The sequence below is a fragment of the Rutidosis leptorrhynchoides genome, chromosome 1 (genome assembly GCF_046630445.1).
Source record: "Rutidosis leptorrhynchoides isolate AG116_Rl617_1_P2 chromosome 1, CSIRO_AGI_Rlap_v1, whole genome shotgun sequence".
Classification (NCBI taxonomy): Eukaryota; Viridiplantae; Streptophyta; class Magnoliopsida; order Asterales; family Asteraceae; genus Rutidosis; species Rutidosis leptorrhynchoides.
In genome coordinates this window covers 72129075-72149417 of record NC_092333.1, presented here as the reverse complement: position 1 = coordinate 72149417, position 20343 = coordinate 72129075, and the positions used below count along the sequence as shown (strand labels likewise).

General features: G+C 34.1%; 2 protein-coding genes across 3 annotated transcripts; one reads left to right on the top strand and one right to left on the bottom strand.

The window, feature by feature from the left end:
- Positions 1 to 70: 70 nt before the first annotated feature.
- On the bottom strand, positions 71 to 3261 carry LOC139861508 (RGG repeats nuclear RNA binding protein A-like). 2 transcript variants are annotated; one of them, XM_071849916.1, is made up of 7 exons: positions 2880 to 3261; positions 1834 to 2149; positions 1644 to 1709; positions 1405 to 1534; positions 858 to 1016; positions 707 to 763; positions 71 to 497 (listed from the first exon to the last, which is right to left on the bottom strand). In XM_071849916.1, exons 1-7 carry the CDS (start codon positions 3067 to 3069, stop codon positions 315 to 317), a joined length of 1101 nt encoding a protein of 366 aa, XP_071706017.1. In that variant the 5' UTR covers positions 3070 to 3261; the 3' UTR covers positions 71 to 314. The 2 variants fall into 2 exon arrangements, with proteins under 2 accessions (XP_071706017.1, XP_071706025.1); XM_071849924.1 differs by having other exon boundaries at positions 1411 to 1534.
- A 2896-nt stretch (positions 3262 to 6157) lies between these two features.
- LOC139884314 (uncharacterized) lies at positions 6158 to 13273 on the top strand. Its single transcript, XM_071868390.1, has 5 exons — positions 6158 to 6386; positions 6447 to 6589; positions 11134 to 12445; positions 12577 to 12999; positions 13089 to 13273. The coding sequence occupies exons 1-5, from the start codon at positions 6158 to 6160 to the stop codon at positions 13271 to 13273; spliced, it is 2292 nt and encodes a 763-aa protein (XP_071724491.1).
- Positions 13274 to 20343: the final 7070 nt, after the last annotated feature.

Genomic DNA, 20343 nt, shown 5'->3' with positions numbered 1-20343 from the left:
AAAGCAATTGTTTAACGATAATATAAAAAGAAAATATACAGAACAAAATCTAAGAATAGCATGCAAAAGACACGAAAAATAGCACTCCTCGAAAGAGAAGTAGCACAAGGCTCTAATCAAAACTGATGATCGAGTACCAACTCAAAGTATTCAAGGCTATAAAAATGGTAACCACGAATGGCCAATACCGAGTCGAATTCAAAAAGGCAACCAAGGCCATACCAGACAATTTACACACGTTAAACATAACACCATTTAAGTTTCGATAAATCAAAAGAAACGTCTGTGACAACCCAAGTTTAATAATCTCTAACTCACTTGACCTTCAACGATGGGAACTGACCCACATCCTCAATGGCAGGTGCAGCCACGTCATTGATTCTGTTACCACCACCATATCCTCCTCTGGGCCCACGGCCACGGTCCCTACCTCGTCCACCTGAACCGCGATACTTCTCTCCATCAGCTGGCTTCAGAAACTCGTTGATGCTTAGGGACTGTTGTAATAAATGTAAACCAATTAGAAACTTCACCAAAAACATACACATCAGATGTTAGCAAAAATGTACAACTCAAACAGCTTCCTTTCAATATACTATTAATACAAAATGTAGACCGAGTAATTAAAAACGTCAAATAATTTGACTACTAACACAAAAAGAACATCCCGGGCAATTTGCAGACCGTGAAATGGTAGTAAACTCACCTTTTTAGACTTCTCTTCCTTGTCAGCAGCCTCCTTGCGCTTATCCTTATCAGAACCCTGATTGCACAGATAAGAAAACACAGTTACACACCCAAAGCAAAAACAAACAAACAGAATCCTAAGAGAAAATACACATCAGAAGCGGTCCTACCAGTTTGACAAAAATGTCCTCTTCACTCTTCTTGTTTGAGAGCAACTGCATCTTCGCTAAATCTTTGTCCAGTTTAACCGTTCTTTCCTCTGACTTGAGTGCCATCAAGGCTTTTCTCTTCTCTTCTAGAACCTTCTCATACTCTTCCAGAGTCATCTCCTGCAACATAATTTAAAAACCAATGAAACCATTAGCTGATTGGAACCAAACCTCAAAAACAAAACATTATAGTCAAAGAATGTTCGAGAATGCACATTCAAGTGATTAAGCATAATGGAATCGTGTCTTTGTATAAGGTACTCTCAAATGTACATTAAAAACAAGCTATTTAACCATAATATAATAAGATGACGATGTTTATCCAAGGACGATATAACAAATATCTACAACTCGCATATGCAGTAATACATTAATCAATCTACAAACCCAATCCAAAACATCACATAACAAACTCTAGAAAGCTAGTTCTTCGCACAATACAAATTAGCTACATATAAATATATTAAAATTATAAAGAAAAATGCAATATAAGTTCATAAATTGTCACCTTCACCTCAGGCTCTTTATCCTCTGTCTGAGATTCAGGATTAGCCTTGTTGTCAACTCCGTCTTTCTGTCCAGCTGGCGTCTCAGACTCAGCATTCTTCTCACCATCTACAACAAGTTCTTCAGGTTCCCTACATATATATAAATAAAAATATATCAGTACATAATTAACAAAAAGGAAAAAAATAATACAATACATATACATAATAAAATGTGAAAGCTAAAAAGTAATGTACTTACAAAGCAACCTCGTCAGTGGCAGTTCCCCAGTTGCCACGACCAGCACCTTCCCGCTTAATCTCATTACTGCATATCATATAAATATAAATATAAATATAAATAAGGATAATTAGAAAAAAAAACATACAATTAAATAAAAAAGTGTGTGTATACATAAGATAAAAACAAACATAAAGAAGCATTTGCTTACCCACGACCAGTACCGCTATGGCGTTCAAACACCCTTCTGGGGGGGCGTTCATTTTCTTCATCCCCATTAGAGTATCCACCACGACGGGGACCACGATATCCACCTCTGGAGCCATTAAACTCACGCCTTGAAGACCTATCAAATTCGTCGTCTTCTGAAGGTCTGTTACCTCCATTGAAGCCATTGTAGGTTCCATTAGTGTTCTCATTATTAGCAAAATCGCGATTGAAGCCACGTCCACCACGGCCACCACGACTAGCACCACGGCCACCAAAATGGCTACCTCCCATCCGACCATCACCCTTGGCCTCTTGCACTAAAAATAAGAAAATAGCTTATAATACACCTTATTGTTTATAAAATTAGAATATATACATATATATATGAATGCTGGAACTAAACGTAAACAGCATATCCATCTATATAGCCAAGTGTGGATTATAGCGAGATACAAGTGACAGATAACTCATAACTTCAAAACATAATAAAAACTTTAAGTTACAGCAGCATAGTAATGAGTACAAAACATCTGCAAAGTTTTTTCGATACAAAACCCAACGCTTGATGCTTTATGTGACTGATAAACTGATCCTTAGCCTTATCCAATATCCACCATTCATCATTGTCATTAAAGTTCCTCATAACCATTAACCATCCAAAAACAGATGTAACTTGTAAGCGTCTCATTAAAGTTCTAAAACAACAGATGTTGTATAGAATCTATCCGACGTGTCATTTGCTCGATATAAGAATGTTTAACTACGACTACTTTAGGCCAAACATATCGAATATAGATAGTATTTGATCAAATTACATACGATTACTTCAACAGGTCAATACATAATAGAATCCAAAATACTATAAACTAGGTAATTGGAACACTTTAATAACCCTCTAAAACATTTCTACCCTAGAAATCAATACATTTATACACATTCATATTGCATAAACATAATCACTATTAAGCAACAACCAGAAACTTATCCATACGCTTTACATATATTTAAATTAAAGAGGATAATAATTGAATTATTAAAAAGTACTACCAGCTTGAGCAGGTGGAAGCGGTTTGGAAGGAAGCTTAGCGGCAGGCTTAGTCAAACCACCGGCCGACGCTTTCTTAGTCGCCGGAGCAGCAGCAGCGGCGGCGGAAATCGCTGGTAACTTAGCGATGAGCTGGCTAGGGTCATCATTATCATCGCCAGCCAAAAGATTAAACGGATTCATTGATGCCATTTTTCAACAAAAAACGATGAAAATGGATTTCAATAATCAACAATTAAGGAATAATAAAATGGAAACCCTAGAAACTGATCTTAGATTCCATGAATAGATTCAATAGATAAAAAAACGGATGTATGTAGAGAAAGTGACTGTTAGTCTGTATGAATTCTAGTGTGAATAAAAAACCCTAGCCAAGCGGCACAGATTAAATGAAAAGATGATGTAAATGTTAGTTTAAAAACCCTACAACAGGGTTTTGTGCATTTGTGTGTTGGGTTATGTTTTGATTGTTTGTATCTTATTGGGCTTGGATTATTGGGTCAAATTATTTAGTTCAGTCCATTTCACTCAAATAATGTTGGAAGGTTTATGGGCTTATGGCTGTTCCTATTATGATTAGGGCTTTTGACCAAAATACAATATTTTTCATTAAATTTTGAGACGAAATCTATAGTTTCTATTATATTGCTAAAATGATGATGTTATTATTAGGCTAATTCCTTTGTTAAGAAAAAATCAAAAAGAAAAATAAAAAAATGTAAGCATGGTGGGTGATGTCATTAATCTAAATAATTTTGAATTAAAATTAAATTTTATTAATTAATTATTATTATTATCAAATCTTATTAATAATTATTTTAATTATTAAAATTAAATAATTTTAAATTATTTTGAATTGAGTACGAGAAGGTATAAAAGTTAGGCAGAAGGAAACCAATTCTACATTTATATTTTAATTTAAACTTTTAAAATAAAATGAAAACCAATATTATCTCTTATGATTGGATGTAGATTGTTTAATATGCATTTTAGGTGTTTGATGAAATGTTCAGCTGGCGAATTTCTTAGTCGGACTATGTGGTTCCACGGGTCATTAAACTAAATAACTTTAACATTTACGTTCACTTAATACCTAAAACATATCATTAAATTGTTTCGTTTAAACTAAACCCGTGATTCCACGGGTCATTTCACTAGTATATTTTATTTCAAAAAAAAATTCATAATACACTATAGCATCGAACTAAGTTCAAACAAGACAACATTCGAACTCATCAATGACGCATTTTTAGCTAGGGATTATCACCAAAAAACCCATTTTTGACCTTTTTTGCGTGAGAACCCAAAAAAAAAAAAGTCAATTTACCCTCGAAAAGAGCAAGGTGCCTTGCTCCCTTGCGCCTTGCGTCCTTGAGACCTTGGTTCCACCTGGGAGCAACGAGCAAGGTGCCTTACTCCTTGCGCCCGGGTGAAAGCAAGGACGCAAAGTGCCTCTTGCTCTCTCGCTTCCACCTGGGAGCAATGTGCCTTGCTCTTTGGTCCTATGTGGAACAAGGGAGCAAAAGGCACCTTGTGTCCTTGCTCCCAGGTGGAAGCAAGAGAGCAAGAGGCACCTTGCGTTCTTGCTTCCACCTTGCGTCCTTGCTCCCAGGTGAAACCAAGGTCGCAAGGACGCAAGGTGCAAGGGAGCAAGGCACCTTGCTCTTTGCGATGTCAAATTGGCAATTATTTTTTTTAGGCTATCACGCAAAAAAAAAATTAAATAAATTAGTTTTTTGGTGATAATCCCTTTTAGCTACGATGACCCCAATAAAATAACATTACCATCCCACGTGCTACGTTCGAACATAAACATGTATTAACACGAGTTCAAATAGGTTCGAACACGAAGATGTATCTACCTTCCATTTTTTAGGAATTGGTGTACATTTACCGGATGAATGGAATTAGATATTTTGTCAAAAGTGACACATGTGTCACCTAATCCATTGATTATTATTACACCTCTTGGTTACCTAGGAACATTGTTGTAAAACACCCCGTCTCGAGCCGTTGCAACGCCCGTCTCAACGGTTTGGTAACTAACCCATCTTGTCTCGAAAAAAAACCGTCTAATATGACAGTCAACGGTCAAAATTCGGGTCAAAGTGTTAAATTTATATTGAACATTCAAGCTTAATGAATAAGTCATTGTTTAGATTTTTGTTCTAATTTGTGGTGTTTTCTAGAATGTTTATTTTCAGGTTTTGAAGTTGAGGGGTCCAAAGTGTTATTTTTGATAGTAGATTTGAAGTTGTTTTGATGTTTGAGAACTAAAGTGCATTATTTATTCTACAAGGGCTAAAGCTGCAATATTGGGATTCTGGTGCAGTATTTAAAGGATGGTTTAGGGTTTCAGTTGATTAACCCAATCACTTTATCATCTTCATCAGCTGCATATTCTCTGGCGATTTCATTCATGAGATTTTGATCTCTTTTGTTTCTAAATTCATTACAAGTCTAATTCATTGTTCGACTTTAGTTGAGTGATTTCCTTTTATTGATTGTAAATATGTTGTTGTTTAACTATCAGATTTGATTTTGTGTGTTTGGAAGATTTCTGGTTCAATTATTATATTTGTAAGGTTTCTTCACATGGTATCAGAGCGTTGGATGATCTGTTTCTTGGTTTGATTCTTGGATTCTTCATCTCAGAAGAATTAGGGTTTCATTGTTTCGCTTTCGTGATTCTTCATTCTGTTTGGGTTTCGTTACGGAGCTGTGGGTGATCGTTGATCATTGATTGTTGATGTGTTCGTGATCTGTTTTCTTGATTCTATTAAGGTTTGTTTGAAACCCTAATTGCTCTCTGTTCTTCCGTTGCTTATTAAAGGTGCTATTGTTTCTTTCTTAATTCAAGAAAGAAACCTCTGTAAGTATTCTTTCTCTTTCGCTGGTGACTAGATTTATCTAGTCTTAATTCTTATGTTCACAAGAATTTTACCATTCTTTATTTTTTTTATTCGCTGGTGACTAGTAATCTAGTCAGATTTTTGATCTACAGAAATCATCCATTATTTCTGTATTACTTGTTTTTTGTGTGCTGTCTGTGTTATTTGTTTCTTATTTTTTCTGTGTTACTTGTTTCTCTGTGTTATCTTTTATATCTGTTATATTGTTTATCTGATTTCTTCTTGTAGAAGAGAGGACCCGAAGTAAGGCTTGGGGTGAATTCCTATTGAGAATTCATCTATCTGGTCCATACTAAGGCTATCCTTTAGGGTTATCTGTGTTTTACTGATATTTGTGTTTGTTTTATTGTGGTTACTTTCTGCTTATTATGGCTGATGAAACTGCTCTTACTCTTATTAATAAACTTGATTTTGGTGATCCTTTATATTTGCATCCTTCTGATACTACTGGTACACCATTAATTAGTTATAAACTTACTGGTACTGAGAATTATAATGTTTGGAATCGTGCTATGTTACTTGCTCTTGGTACTAAAAATAAAGTAGGTTTTATTGATGGTACTTGTATTAAGAGTACCACTGACCCTGCATTTGCAAGTCAGTAGGATAGATGTAATTCTGTTGTTCTTTCATGGATCTTAAGTTCTATATCTGAAGAACTTTATATGGGTCAAATTTTTTCTAATAATGCATCTGCTATTTGGAAAGATCTTTCTGATACATATGATAGTGTTGATGGATCTGTTACATTTAATTTGCATCATAAGATTAACTCTTTAACAAAAAGTGGATCTTCTGTGGTTGATTATTATCATAAACTTAATACACTTTGGAAACAATATGATGCTTTAACTAAACTTCCTGCTTGTACTTGTAATGCTGCAATGTGACAACCCGGAAATTTCTGACCAAATTTAAACTTTATCTTTATATTATTCCGACACGATAAGCAAAGTTTGTTAAGTTAAATCTCAAGAATTTTAAACTGTGTTCATACATTCATTTGACCTCGACCAAATTCCGACGATTCACGAACCATTATATAAATGAATAAGAATATATATGTATATATATTATAACTTGAAAACGTTAACAAAGTATTAGATGTACAATACTTTTCATGAACGTATTAGTTCCAATATATGTTTAATATATTTATCGACGGAAATTAAAAGATAATTTCAAATGATTGAATTATCAGATACATTGTGATATGATTACGGATCTCTGTAGTAAGGTCTACTATGATTTGAGAAATTGTTTATTTTTAACGGTATTCGGAATAATTGTAAAGTGATTTACATGTAAGACAAGGGTTAGTGAAGTTTCCTGTTCGATTTCCTATATAGGTATTAATTAGTTAACTTTCATATTACATAATGTGAAAGTAAAGTTATGGGATATAGATAACTTAGAAAATGAATATCAACGTTTTACTTTAAAATGATTTCGTACGTTCATTTAACCTTTGAACTTTATTTCACGCTTCATAAATATTTAATAATTTAAAAACTTGAAACCTATTATATATAACTTTACTTTTCAAATATGATATAACGATTTTCATTATTTTAATCTTTTAACGAAATGATTCTTAAATATATATTAGTTTTGGAAAACAAAAGTTATCATATATATTTGATTTAGTACTAAAACGTTTACAATTTAGAAAGAACTTTATTATCAAAACGTTTTATAAGATACTTTGTTAATGAATTTTGAATAATTTAATTAAAGCTTTACATTATAAATTACAAATATATATATATATATATATATATATATATATATATATATATATATATATATATATATATATATATATATATATATATATATATATATATATATATATATATATATATTGTGTTTCAAAAACGTAAACGTAATATGACATAATATTTTCTATCATTTAAACGATTATAAATGAGTCTTGAAATATAATTACTTTTGAAAAACTAAATATTATTATTGAATAAATATTTCAAACTTATATTTTGAGATATATATATATATATATATATATATATATATATATATATATATATATACTTACTTTATAATGTAATGAGATATAATATTAACGTAATCATAAAAAGTTTTGATTTAAAATAATATTATTATATAACGAGACGTTAATTTATAGAATCAAATGACCAAAACACTCAAATGATAAAGATACATCTTGAGTGATATAGTTTATTAATAATCTAAGTCTATATTTTAACAAGGTACGAGTCACGAAACGTAAAGTACCAATTTTCTAAGCGTACGAAAATGTGTTCGAGAAACCGGAATCGAGACATAAGTCGAGGGACAACGTACAAGTCATCGGAACTAAGATTATAAATTTACTAAGCACGAAAATATAATATAATATATGAATAATTACATAGATTATATAATTATTTATATTTATATATATATAATAATAATTTACGAGTGTCGGCAGAGCACTGAGTGGTTTATGAGCTGGAGGCTGCTTGCATGCGATCGCATGAACACGAAGTAGAGACCCCATGCAATCGCATGGGGTGAAAGTGGATGACACTTCTATAAAGCCATTCGATTCTGGTTTATTTTCATATATGTTTCTCTCGCACTCTTCTCTCAGATACACATACATATATATTATTATTATTATTTTTATTATTATTAAGATTAATATTATTATTATTATTATTATTATTATTATTATTAATCTTATTATTATTAGTAGAATTATACATAAAATACTACGACGAGGTTCTGCTCGCGTGTTTTCAAAACAAGTTTTCTGAGAGGGATAGAGCTAAGAAAATTATGGGTTATAGCTATGGAGGTTATGGGTATTGTTTGGGGATATGCTCGTGAGGTCAATCTAGTTTTTATCATCTTCGTTGCGTCTACGTACTTTCCTGCAATATTGAATCACAATATTGATACGTGAGCACTCATAACTTAACTTTTATATATTAATAGTGTATCCCTGACTAGTGCTCGAGTATATATGATTATGCATGTTTGTATGTTTAATTTTTGTCGTTAGATAGTTATGATAAATCACGAATTTGATACATATGCGATTGAGATAAGGTGTATGATATGCATGTCATTGGAAAGCTGGCGAAAAATTGATAACTTTTCATTTAGAAAGCGTATGGTTTCGATGAACGGTTTAAAAGATGTAGTTAACTGAATGATCATTAATCTTTGTATTATTATAAAAAAAATGATTATTATTATTACCATCGTCATTATTATCGTCGTTATTATTATTATCTAATTATTATTATTATTATTATTATTATTATTATTATTATTATTATTATTATTATTATTATTATTGTCGTTATCAATATAAATATTATCATTAAAATTGTTATTATTATTATTAATACTATCTTTATGATCACTAAGGTTATTATTATTATGATTATTATCATTATAATAATTATTAGTATTATTATTAGTATTATTATAATTATTATTATTATTATTATTATCATTATCATTAAAACTAATATTAGTATCATCTAATTATTATGATTACTATTATTATCATCATTATGAATGCGATATAAAAGAGGACTAAAAACTATTAAACAAGTCGATTAGGAAATAATGAGTATTAGTATCATGATGAGATTAAAATATTGTAAGATATTGATCTAGATAAAAATATCGTTTTCATTATTTTTATCATTATTATTATTATAAAAAGTATCGTTAATATTAAAACTATCATTTTATCAAAAATTATCATTTTAATAGAAATAACATTGTTATTATAAAATATCATTATTATTATCATTTTAGTATTATTATTATTAAAAATTATCATTTTGAATAGAATTATTATTTTTATAAAATATTATTATTATTACTGTTAATATTAAAAAGTATCGTTATTATTAAAATTATCATGATTAGAATTATCATTTTATCATAATTAATATCATTATTAGTAAATATAAATATTATTATTATTATTATTATTATTATTAGAATAATAATAACTATTATTATTACAAAATAATACAACTTTTACTTATTATTATTATTATCAATATTATTTTATCAAATGAATATGTGATACAAAGATAATTTACCACATGTAATATAATTACATTAATAATACATACCACTATATTTTTATGATATTAAATGAACTTTATAAATTTTATTACTTAAGATATATAAAAGTATATTTTTATTATATATAAATGTTAATATAAATTTTTTTATTTATTAATAAATGATTTATATTATTTACTCTAATAAAATTTGTTAAATATATTTAAATATATAAAATTACTATATTTAAGTTATATAATAATCATGTATAGATTTTGGAAGTTATTTTGGGTCAAGTTGACTTTTGTTAACTTTTGCATATTAGTCTCTAGCATTAGGATTGTGTTACACTACGACTTGACCTAAATTGTTAGACAGATATTGACCAACATATAAATATATATAATTAATATAGGTTCGTGAATCCGAGGCCAACCTTGCACTTGTTCAATGCCGTCATATGTATTTTTACTACGAAATACAGTATTGTGAGTTTCATTACTCCATTTTTAAATGCTTTTGCAATATATATTTTTGGGACTGAGAATACATGCGCTGTTTTATAAATGTTTGATAAAATAGACACAAGTACATAAACTACATTCTATGATAGAATTATCTGGATTCAATGGTTTGATTTCTATAAAGATTGCATTAGCTACCATCGGTGAGATTGTTTTGCATTTTGATTGCATTAGCTACCGTTGGTGAGATCGTTTTGCATCTTGGTTGCATTAGCTACGGTCGGTGAGATTGTTTTGCATTTTCGCATTAGCTACCGTCGGTGAGATTGTTTTGCACTTTCCGTATTCCCATCCGGTGTTCTTCATATGAATGATTTTTACAGCAGTGAGGAGACCTGCACAGATTGTTTTTGAAATATGAGTATCTTGTGGTCTATTATATTATTGGAAATGATGATTATGATAAACTAATGAACTCACCAACCTTTTGGTTGATACTTGAAAGCATGTTTATTCTCAGGTATTAAAAAAATCTTCCGTTGTGCATTTGCTCATTTTAAAGATATTACTTGGAGTCATTCATGGCATATTTCAAAAGACGTTGCATTCAAGTAGTTGAGTTCAATAAAGATTATTATTAAGTAAATGACAGATTAGGTCATTTACAGTTTGGATATTTTGAAATGGTATGCATGCCTGTCGACTTTCGATGTAATGAAAGTTTGTCTTTTAAAAGAAAATGCAATGTTTGTAAAATGTATCATATAGAGGTCAAATACCTCGCAATATAACCATATGTTATTGTATTCATCCTTATGGATTAGGACAGGTCGTCTCATGCAAATGGTTTCACTGCTCATAATCAACTTATTAAGCTGATGCAATTTTTAATGGGGCTTGATGATATTTATCAACCTGTCAGAAGTAATCTTCTTACTAGAGATCCTCTTCCTGATGTCAAAACTGCTTTTGCAGTAGTGTCTAGGGAAGAATCTCATAGGGGGTTACATGCTGATGGGAAGAGTAATAAAACTCAAGCTTCTGCTTTTTTTGTTAAAAATCAAAATCAGAAAGTTCAAACTCCAACTTTTACTACTAAACCTGGTTTTGATAATACAAGAAGAGGTCCAAATATGAATTTAAAATGTGATAAGTGTCAAAAGTTTGGCCACACAATTGAGAGATGCTTTGAGTTAAAAGGTTATCCACCTGGCTATAAAAAAAAGAATTATAACTTTAATAAATCTAAAAATGCTTCTAATAATTCTATTGTGGATAATACTAATCTTAATAGCAATCAAGACTGTTCTACTTCCTCTTCTTCTGTTCCTTTAAGTTTTTCACATAAACAAATGATGAAAATTTTGAATCTTATATCTGACAAGAGTCCTACTGTTGAGATGAGTTCTAATATGAGTGGTATGTTTATTAATAACAGTAAACTTTTTAATGAAAGATTCAATGAGTTTTTTAAATTTAATAGTTCTAAGACAATGACACATAAGTCTCAAGGTTGGATTGTTGATACTGGTGCTAATCAACATATAACTTCTATTGAAGAGTGTCTTTTTGATGTTGTTGATATTTCCAAATTACATCTTACTGTTGATCATCCCAATGGGACCCAAGCTAGAATTATAAAAGTTGGAAATTTAAAATTGACTGATAACATTACTTTATTTGATGTCTTAGTTGTTCCTGATTATTGTGTTAGTCTTATTTTTGTTAGTAAATTGTCTAAAGATAGCAAACTATTTGTTGGCTTTGATGAATCTTACTGCTATATTCAGGACTTAAAGTTGATGAAAACTGTGGGGACTGGTAGAAGTTCTGGAGGTCTTTATTTGTTTAATGCTATTGATTATTGTAAGATGAATTCTTCTAGTTGTAATGCTATCTGCTATGTTTCTGCGCAGCTATGGCATCAAAGACTTGGTCATCCTTTTGACCAAGTTTTAAAAGTTTTAAAAGGACATCTTAAAATTGATAATACAAACATTTCTTATCCATGTGATACTTGTCACAGGGCTAAACAAATCAGAGATCCTTTTCCACTTAGTGAACATAAGTCCAAAGATTTAGGTGATCTTGTTCATCTTGATCTTTGGGGACCTTTTAAAATACAAAGTAGAGAAGGTTACAAATATTTTTTAACTATTGTTGATGACTTCTCAAGGGCTGTATGGGTTTTTCTTCAAAAAGATAAAACTGAAACTTTTGAAAATATTGTTCACTTTATTGATTTTATTAAAAATCAATTTGGAAAGGTATTAAGACAATAAGAACTGATAATGGATCTGAATTTATTAATCAAAACTTGAAAAATTTTTGTCTTAATAATGGTATTTTACATCAAACCACTTATGTTTATACACCTCAACAAAATGGCATTGCTGAAAGGAAACATAGACACCTTCTTAATGTTGCTAGGTCTCTTATGTTTCAAGGGGGGTTACCTCTTAATATGTGGAGTGAGTATATTATGACTGCTACCTATCTTATAAACAGGACACCTTCATATGTGCTTTCTGGAAAGTCTCCTTATGATCTTGTATTTGGTGTTTCACCTAAACTCTCCCATCTTAAGTGTTTTGGTTGTCTTTGTTATGCTACTGTTCTTAATAATTCAATTAAGTTTTTTAGTAGGTCTGAAAAGTGTTTCTTTATTGGTTATTCTAATTCAAAAAAGGGTTATAAACTTTTTTCATTGGAGTCAAACTTATTTTATATTCAAGAGATGTTAAATTCTATGAAACTGTTTATCCTTTTAAAATGAAAGATTCTGATTTTTTCAGTCAATTTCAAAATAACAAAAATATTCCTTCTGATTTAAATCATCTTAATCTTTTTGATAATCTTGAGTCTGTGTCAAAATACACTTCAAGTCCCAATGATGAAGGGAGAGTTGTGTATGATTTAGGTGAAGGTAGTAGTGTTCATTCTGAACCTACAACAACTCTGTGACGATCGCTCCAAATCCATATGGACGAACACGTCATTCATCGATTTCATTGCGAGGTATTTGACCTCTATATGATACGTTTTGTAAACATTGCATTCTTTTAAAAAGGCACACCATAAATGAATATTTAAATCAAAGGTTTTCGACATATGATGATTTCCACATATAGACAATCACCGTAAATAATAGTTTACAATAATACTTCCGTTAACAATGCAGTCAAAATAAGATACATGGTGATGATTTGGTGAATGCAACGTTTCCTTGAAAAATATGTCATGTAAGACTCCATGCACATAGCTTGTCTAACACATAAGCAAACAACGGAAGACTTCTAGAAAACCTGAGAATAAACATGCTAACAAGTGTCAACACAAAAGTTGTTGAGTTCATAGTTTTATAATTTCATATAATCTGTATATAAAGGTGGATCAAAAGATTTCAGTTGTTTCATCCAGAAACGTTTATCAAAATATTCTACAAGATTGAGCACCCCGGTAACTAAACTTAATGTATATATAATTTGTACCCTTTGTATAATCATCTTAATAATACACGCAAACCAATGTGTACGCTTCTCAAATAGCATACTGTAACACCCGTTTTTCAGTTACACGTTATTTCGAGCGTCATTCGAAATACGAGACTTGTAAGTGTATATTTGGATCCCAAATAAATTTGGAGTTGATGTTCTAAAACCTTACCATTGGATAGTAAATCTCATTACGTTTCCAACGATATTTGGTTCATCGAAAACGGAGCTACGGTCAAAAAGTTATGGCCAAAACAAGTTTATGAAATCTGACCTGCAGTGTGGAGCGGCGCGCGACCTTTTGGCGCGGCCCGCCGAAAGTGCCTGATGCGTTTTTTTCAGCATTTTAAGTGTCTAAATGAAGGGTATTATGGTCCTTTCACTTGTGGACGGATTTGTGGCTTTTAGATCAGTTTTAGATCCACTTTTGGATCATTTTGACATCCATTCAAACACTCCCAATCTTAGAGTGAGAGAGATGAGTTTCTAGAAAGAGGAAGCTTGAGTTAATGATGAAGATGGTGATTTTTGCCCAAATTGGAAGCGGGTTTTGGTTCTCCTTGGTGTTTCTAGCTACTAGAGCTCGTTTTGGTGCTTGAGTTAAACCCTAATCCGAATTGTAGTGTTTGATTTCTTGTTTGAGTTAGGGTTTGTGTTAGTTAGAGTTATAAACCCATTTTATTGTGAAATTTGGGGGTTTTGGGTAAAATTCATGTAAGTAAGCCTAAATGGGTGACTTAGGGTTTCGATTGATTAAATTGTAAGTTTGGATCTTGTGTGTGTTGGTTAAACCTTAGAACACTTGTGTTGACTTGGTTTTTGGGTGTAAACCCTAATTTAGGTCAAAACGGGTCGAATGGGTATTTTGGGACAAGTAAGCTTGATTCGGTGTTAAATTAAGTTTCAAATCAAGTTTTGGTAAATCAAGTAGGTAAATACTTGATTTAAGTGTTAGTGGTTGTCTTGGAAATATAATCACTAGTCGTTAGTGATTTTGGGGCGTTTTATGACTTTGGTCAAAATGAGCAATTTGAATTGGGTCAAAATTGAGGATGACACTAATTTGGATTAATTGGATGTTAAACACTTTTGTTGAGTGTTAAATGATGCTTTTCATGTAATTACTCGCGAGAAGTGATTTTAGGTTAAAATTTGGTGTTTTAGCAATAAAGTCAAACTTGGTCAACCATGGAATGGGTTTTGTGTAAAATACGAGCTAGTATGCGTTTAAAGGTTAAAGTTGACATAATTGGGTATTTCGAGAACGCGGGAACTAGTCTCGTTAGTTTTGGACCTTCGGTTAGCGTTAAAAGTGCAAAAGGGTGTATTTTACACTTGTTGTTCATTTGGGCGGGTCGAGAGTCCAAATGGGATTGTATGTTGTTTATGTGTATACCTATATGCGTATTGTAGGTAAAATCTTGCTCGGTTGCATGTGGTGAAGATTTCGCGCATGGTTTGTAATGCTCGAGTTCATGAGGTGAGTGGAATAATTATATGCGTAGGTATATAATATATTTAATTGTGGTAGCGTGAGATGTGAAGTGTCGAGGTGTTAAGACACCACGTTTCATGTGACGAGTGAAGCATCGAGGTGTTAAGATGCCACTCGAGGTGAAGCATCGAGGTGTTAAGATGCCACCTAGGAGTGAAGTGTCGAGGTGTTAAGACGCCACTCCATGTTAAAGGGTGAAGTGTCGAGGTGTTAAGACGCCACCCGAGGGTGAAGTATCGAGGTGTTAAGATGCCACCTGGGGGTTAGTGATACGAGGTGCTAAGTACACTAATGGATGTTATGAACACCAATGGGAAATTCGAGTACCATCCCTTGTACGATTGGTTAACCATGGTTATTGTGTTGTAATGTAGCATACTATATTGTTCGTGTTATATATATGCTATTGTTGTGCTAGCTTGTGGTATTGGAGGTTTATAGCTTTGTATTGTGATGATAAGCTATTTGTGTTGCTAGCATGTATGCGGTATGTGAGTAAGTGTTTGCAATTAGGTATATTATATATGTATGTGTATAATTATTGCATTCACTAAGCTTTATGCTTACCCCTCTCATTGTTTACCTTTTTACAGGTATTGTGATTATGAAGCTAGCTAGTTGTAGACTAGATGCTTAGGAGCGCTTGGGCTCGACGGGGTAGCTTTTGGATATTTGGACGCGGATGGGGGATTTGGTAGCCCCCGAGATTATGCTCTTGGTATTGGGTTGGGTTATAGAGTCCTAACTCGTCTAAATGTAAATTATGATGAAAAACTTGTATTTTGTACGAAAGTCGTAAAACGGTCAATGTGGGCCCCATTATGTAAAACTTGATTTTATATTTGAAACAGGTTAGTTTTACATATTTGGATGTATGGTAAAAAGCGTTTCGTCTAAAAGTGTCGGGAACTAGTCAATCTTTTTCGCATTTTGAGACTTTCCGGACAGGCCCGAATGGCGCGCCGCGCGGCCATCATGGCGCGCCGCGCCAGTTCACTGTGCAGCAATTTTTTTTTTATTTTGTATTTTCACGTGGTTTGTTCGCGGGTTGGTTTGGGTGGTTACAAGTGGTATCAGAGCATAGTCTAAGGGAATTAGGTGACCTTGGAATAGGTGCCTAGTCTTAGACTTATTGGCCGTTGTGCGTTATTTGCGGGACTTGTAGGAATACGGGTCGGATTGAGATTTGTTAGTGCCTTAGAGTAGGTGACTAACTAGGACTTGTTTTTGTCCAAAGTGTGATTATGTGGGGGCCTTATTTCGTGTGTAAATTAGTGCCTTAGACAGATAGTGCCTAGTGTAAGTAGGCGAACTTGGACGTTGTTTCAGTAATAGTCACCTAGGTTGTAGGTTGACTTGTTGCGGTGTACTTGTGTATATCTATTATTATATTGTATATATGTGTATATATATACAGGTATCTTTTGTGCGGTATCCTAGGGATGAATCTATTGGAGAGATTCGTATGTTTGGGCGGTTTTGAGTGATCAAGTTCACGATAAGGACTTTGGTCATACGGGTACTAGGAGTTATCGTGTGTTGTTTTGTGTGAATGTTGCGTCAGTCCGGATAAAGTACTTTGCGTGACCATGTGGAAATGGTAAGGTACGCATTTGTAATAGTGAATGATCACCATTATTACGAAAGTGTATCTTGACGTCAAGCATGACATGACGAGTACCGAACGGAGGAAACGTGGCATGGTTGGGGTAGATTCGGGATAAATGAGGAATCTTTATTGGTTCCTAAGTGTTAGTTGTCTCGGGTGATGTGCTTGTAGTCGCATTAGGTTCTTTGTGAGTCGGGAAGTGTAAGATGGAATCGGTTAGTTAAGTGAGCGAGCTAACTCACGAGTTTGGTGCGTGCTTAGCCACCCTAAGTAGTGGGTGCATTATTGAGATTGTTATTGGTTTTAGTTACCCATCGTAACTAGGAAGATCGATTTACGTTTGCGTGTGTGCGACGAGGACTTGAATTCTGTAATGGAATGCGACAAGTCTAATGATTGTAGTTTGAGTTACACTCGGTAGAGTGTGTGGTTAGAGAATCGTGTTAGGATTCTTGTTGTGAGTCGCCTTGGAATTGGCGAATCGAGGAGTCTTCGGGTCGTTAAACTCATGGAAGTGGGACCCGTGTAATGTTGATTGCGTTAGTGTGTTGTAGATTATAGGGCAACATTCCTAATGGAATATCCCTTGTAGTAGTGGTTTTATCGAGATGTAGAAGGGTGTAAGACTTGGTATCCCCGAGCATCTCCTTGTGTTAGATGAAGGGCCTCATTAGGCTATATCGTTTGGCCTTGTGGAAACTGCGGGTAGCGTGTGATCGCTAGGAACTTTCGATAAGACAATAAACCGTAAGGTTGTCGGGTAGGTATGACATCGGGTCATTATTATAGAAAGATGGGTGATATCGGGTGTATGGAACCTAAAGATCGATTTTCTAAAATTCATTTGATTGTGGTGGGAGTCTGCATGACACTGCGTCAGGTGCCTTTTTATACCTGCTAGTGTAATGTTCAACTCCGGTAGTGGTGTGATCACTTTGTGCTTAGGGTGCCCGTGAGATACCCTTGGAAGCATCGGAGATTATAATAGTGATCGACGGGTGATGGTAATTCGACGGTTGCGAAAGTCGAAGTTTAAGAGCATTGTGACGAATACTTCTTATGAAGTGACGGGTGAGCGAATCATGTTGCTCTTAAGTAATAGACGGGTAGAGATGACCGGTGAGCCGGTGACGGACTTAATGGTCGGTTAGTCCGAAGGATATGATGAAGTGTTGACATTGTGGTGGACGCAATTATGGTGTCGGAATTGGTCACTCTTCTCCATGAGAGTGAGCAATTGTTGAAAAAGTTCGTTGCGTGGAAGGGCGGGTGATCTCGACTGAGATGCACGACTGAGTAAGCGGAGTGACATATGCCTAGGCTTAGAGGCATATGTAGGACTTTGGTGGAGTATGCTTTTCAAACAATTAAGGTAGTTAGTTGTGAATTGTGGTATGAATGTGCGATGTCATCGCGTGTATGACGTCTCAAGTGATTGTGCCTGTCGGCTCTGAGAGCTTAAAGTGAATTTGCGGTGAATTGATGTTTATGACCAACAGTGACAATGGTCAGGTGTGATGTGGAATTTCAATTCCGCGGGATGTTATCATCTTGGCGGTGAGAATAGGGAGATAAATCCTAAGTGGGGGAGTTTTTACTGTCGCCCGAGGAAAACTCCAGTGGTGTTATGTATAGTGAAATGTCGGAGCGTACCGTGCTAAGCCTCAATAGGTATTCGGAGTTCCTAACGAGGAAGAGTGACGGGTTGCTAATGTTGACTCGAGATCGTGCTTTACGATTGTGAGTTACAACTCTGGAATGTTATGCGTGAAGATTGTGAGGATGGGATCGAAGGAAGTGTAAGACTTCCTATGTAAGGTGGTCGTGTAGTACCAATGTGGGGTATGAGACCAAATGTGAAGTTTGAGATCCCGGAGTGAGAGAATGAAGTGTTGTTGCGAGTGCTCCCGTAGTGAAAAATCTGGGTTGTCATGAAACCCGGACAGTATAATTGAATGAGAACGAGTTCGATATCGTGGCGAATATCGTATTTTCCCTGTCGGGAAACGCAATCGTGAAGATTGTCAGTGGATTATTCCACTTTATGGACGAATGTGAGGCGGAGAGTGTCGATTTTGACTGTCTCACATCGAGACACGCAGATGTTGTTTGTTTACGAGAGTGTGCTCCCTAGTGATGCGACTGTTAGTTGCATTGAAATGTTGAGACCATCCTTAACGGACGGTCTAGGTAGGAAAGTTCACCCGGCGTGGTGAATATTTTTGTGAGTCGTGTGGCGAATTGCGGAAATTTTGTGATGATGATTCGCCGTTGACGGGATTTTGGTATACGAATAGCTTCTATGCTAGTACTAGGAAGCCGTATTGTATGGTTCAGAGGAGAAACCCTATGACGATGTGTTGATGCTTCGTCTAATCCGTGGTGTATTATTGTTGTCCTGGATTAATCCAGTGATGGATTGGTCATGTGCGGATTGACTGATTGAGTGATATGGTTACGGACGTAGCTTGTGGCGAGTTGTAGCCGAGAGAACTTGAAGGTATATGTAGTGATTTTCGTATTTTCCTAAATGGAAATTCTGGACGTTGAGTGTATGAGATATCGTTTATTGCGATAGTGCACGCTAGTGATTATTAGCGTGTGGTTAGATCTTCGGATTTGTAGAAGATGTTATGGATGTCGGGCTTGGTTGTGTTTCGTAAGATCGTGAGGCGTGACGACGATGTTTGTCGGTAAATTGTTCTACTCTTAGGACGATTGTGAAGTGTATGGTATGAGTTTGGATACTCAGCGTAGGAGCAACGGTTACGGTTGTTTCGACTCGTGGGATGATTACCCAATATTGTGGTATTATGATGCGTTAGTGCACGAAGCGAGGATTCGGATGAGTTTACTACTTGTGTGACTTCGTGTTGGAAGCGGAAATGTTCGTGGGAGAAGTGCTTAACTTCTAGTGTTTGTGCGGATCACGAGGACGTGATCCAATTTAAGTGGGGGAGAGTTGTAACACCCGTTTTTCAGTTACACGTTATTTCGAGCGTCATTCGAAATACGAGACTTGTAAGTGTATATTTGGATCCCAAATAAAGTTGGAGTTGATGTTCTAAAACCTTACCATTGGATAGTAAATCTCATTACGTTTCCAACGATATTTGGTTCATCGAAAACGGAGCTACGGTCAAAAAGTTATGGCCAAAACAAGTTTCTGAAATCTGACCTGCAGTGTGGAGCGGCGCGCGACCTTTTGGCGCGGCGCGCCGAAAGTGCCTGATGCGTTTTTTTCAGCATTTTAAGTGTCTAAATGAAGGGTATTATGGTCCTTTCACTTGTGGACGGATTTGTGGCTTTTAGATCAGTTTTAGATCCACTTTTGGATCATTTTGACATCCATTCAAACACTCCAAATCTTAGAGTGAGAGAGATGAGTTTCTAGAGAGAGGAAGCTTGAGTTAATGATGAAGATGGTGATTTTTGC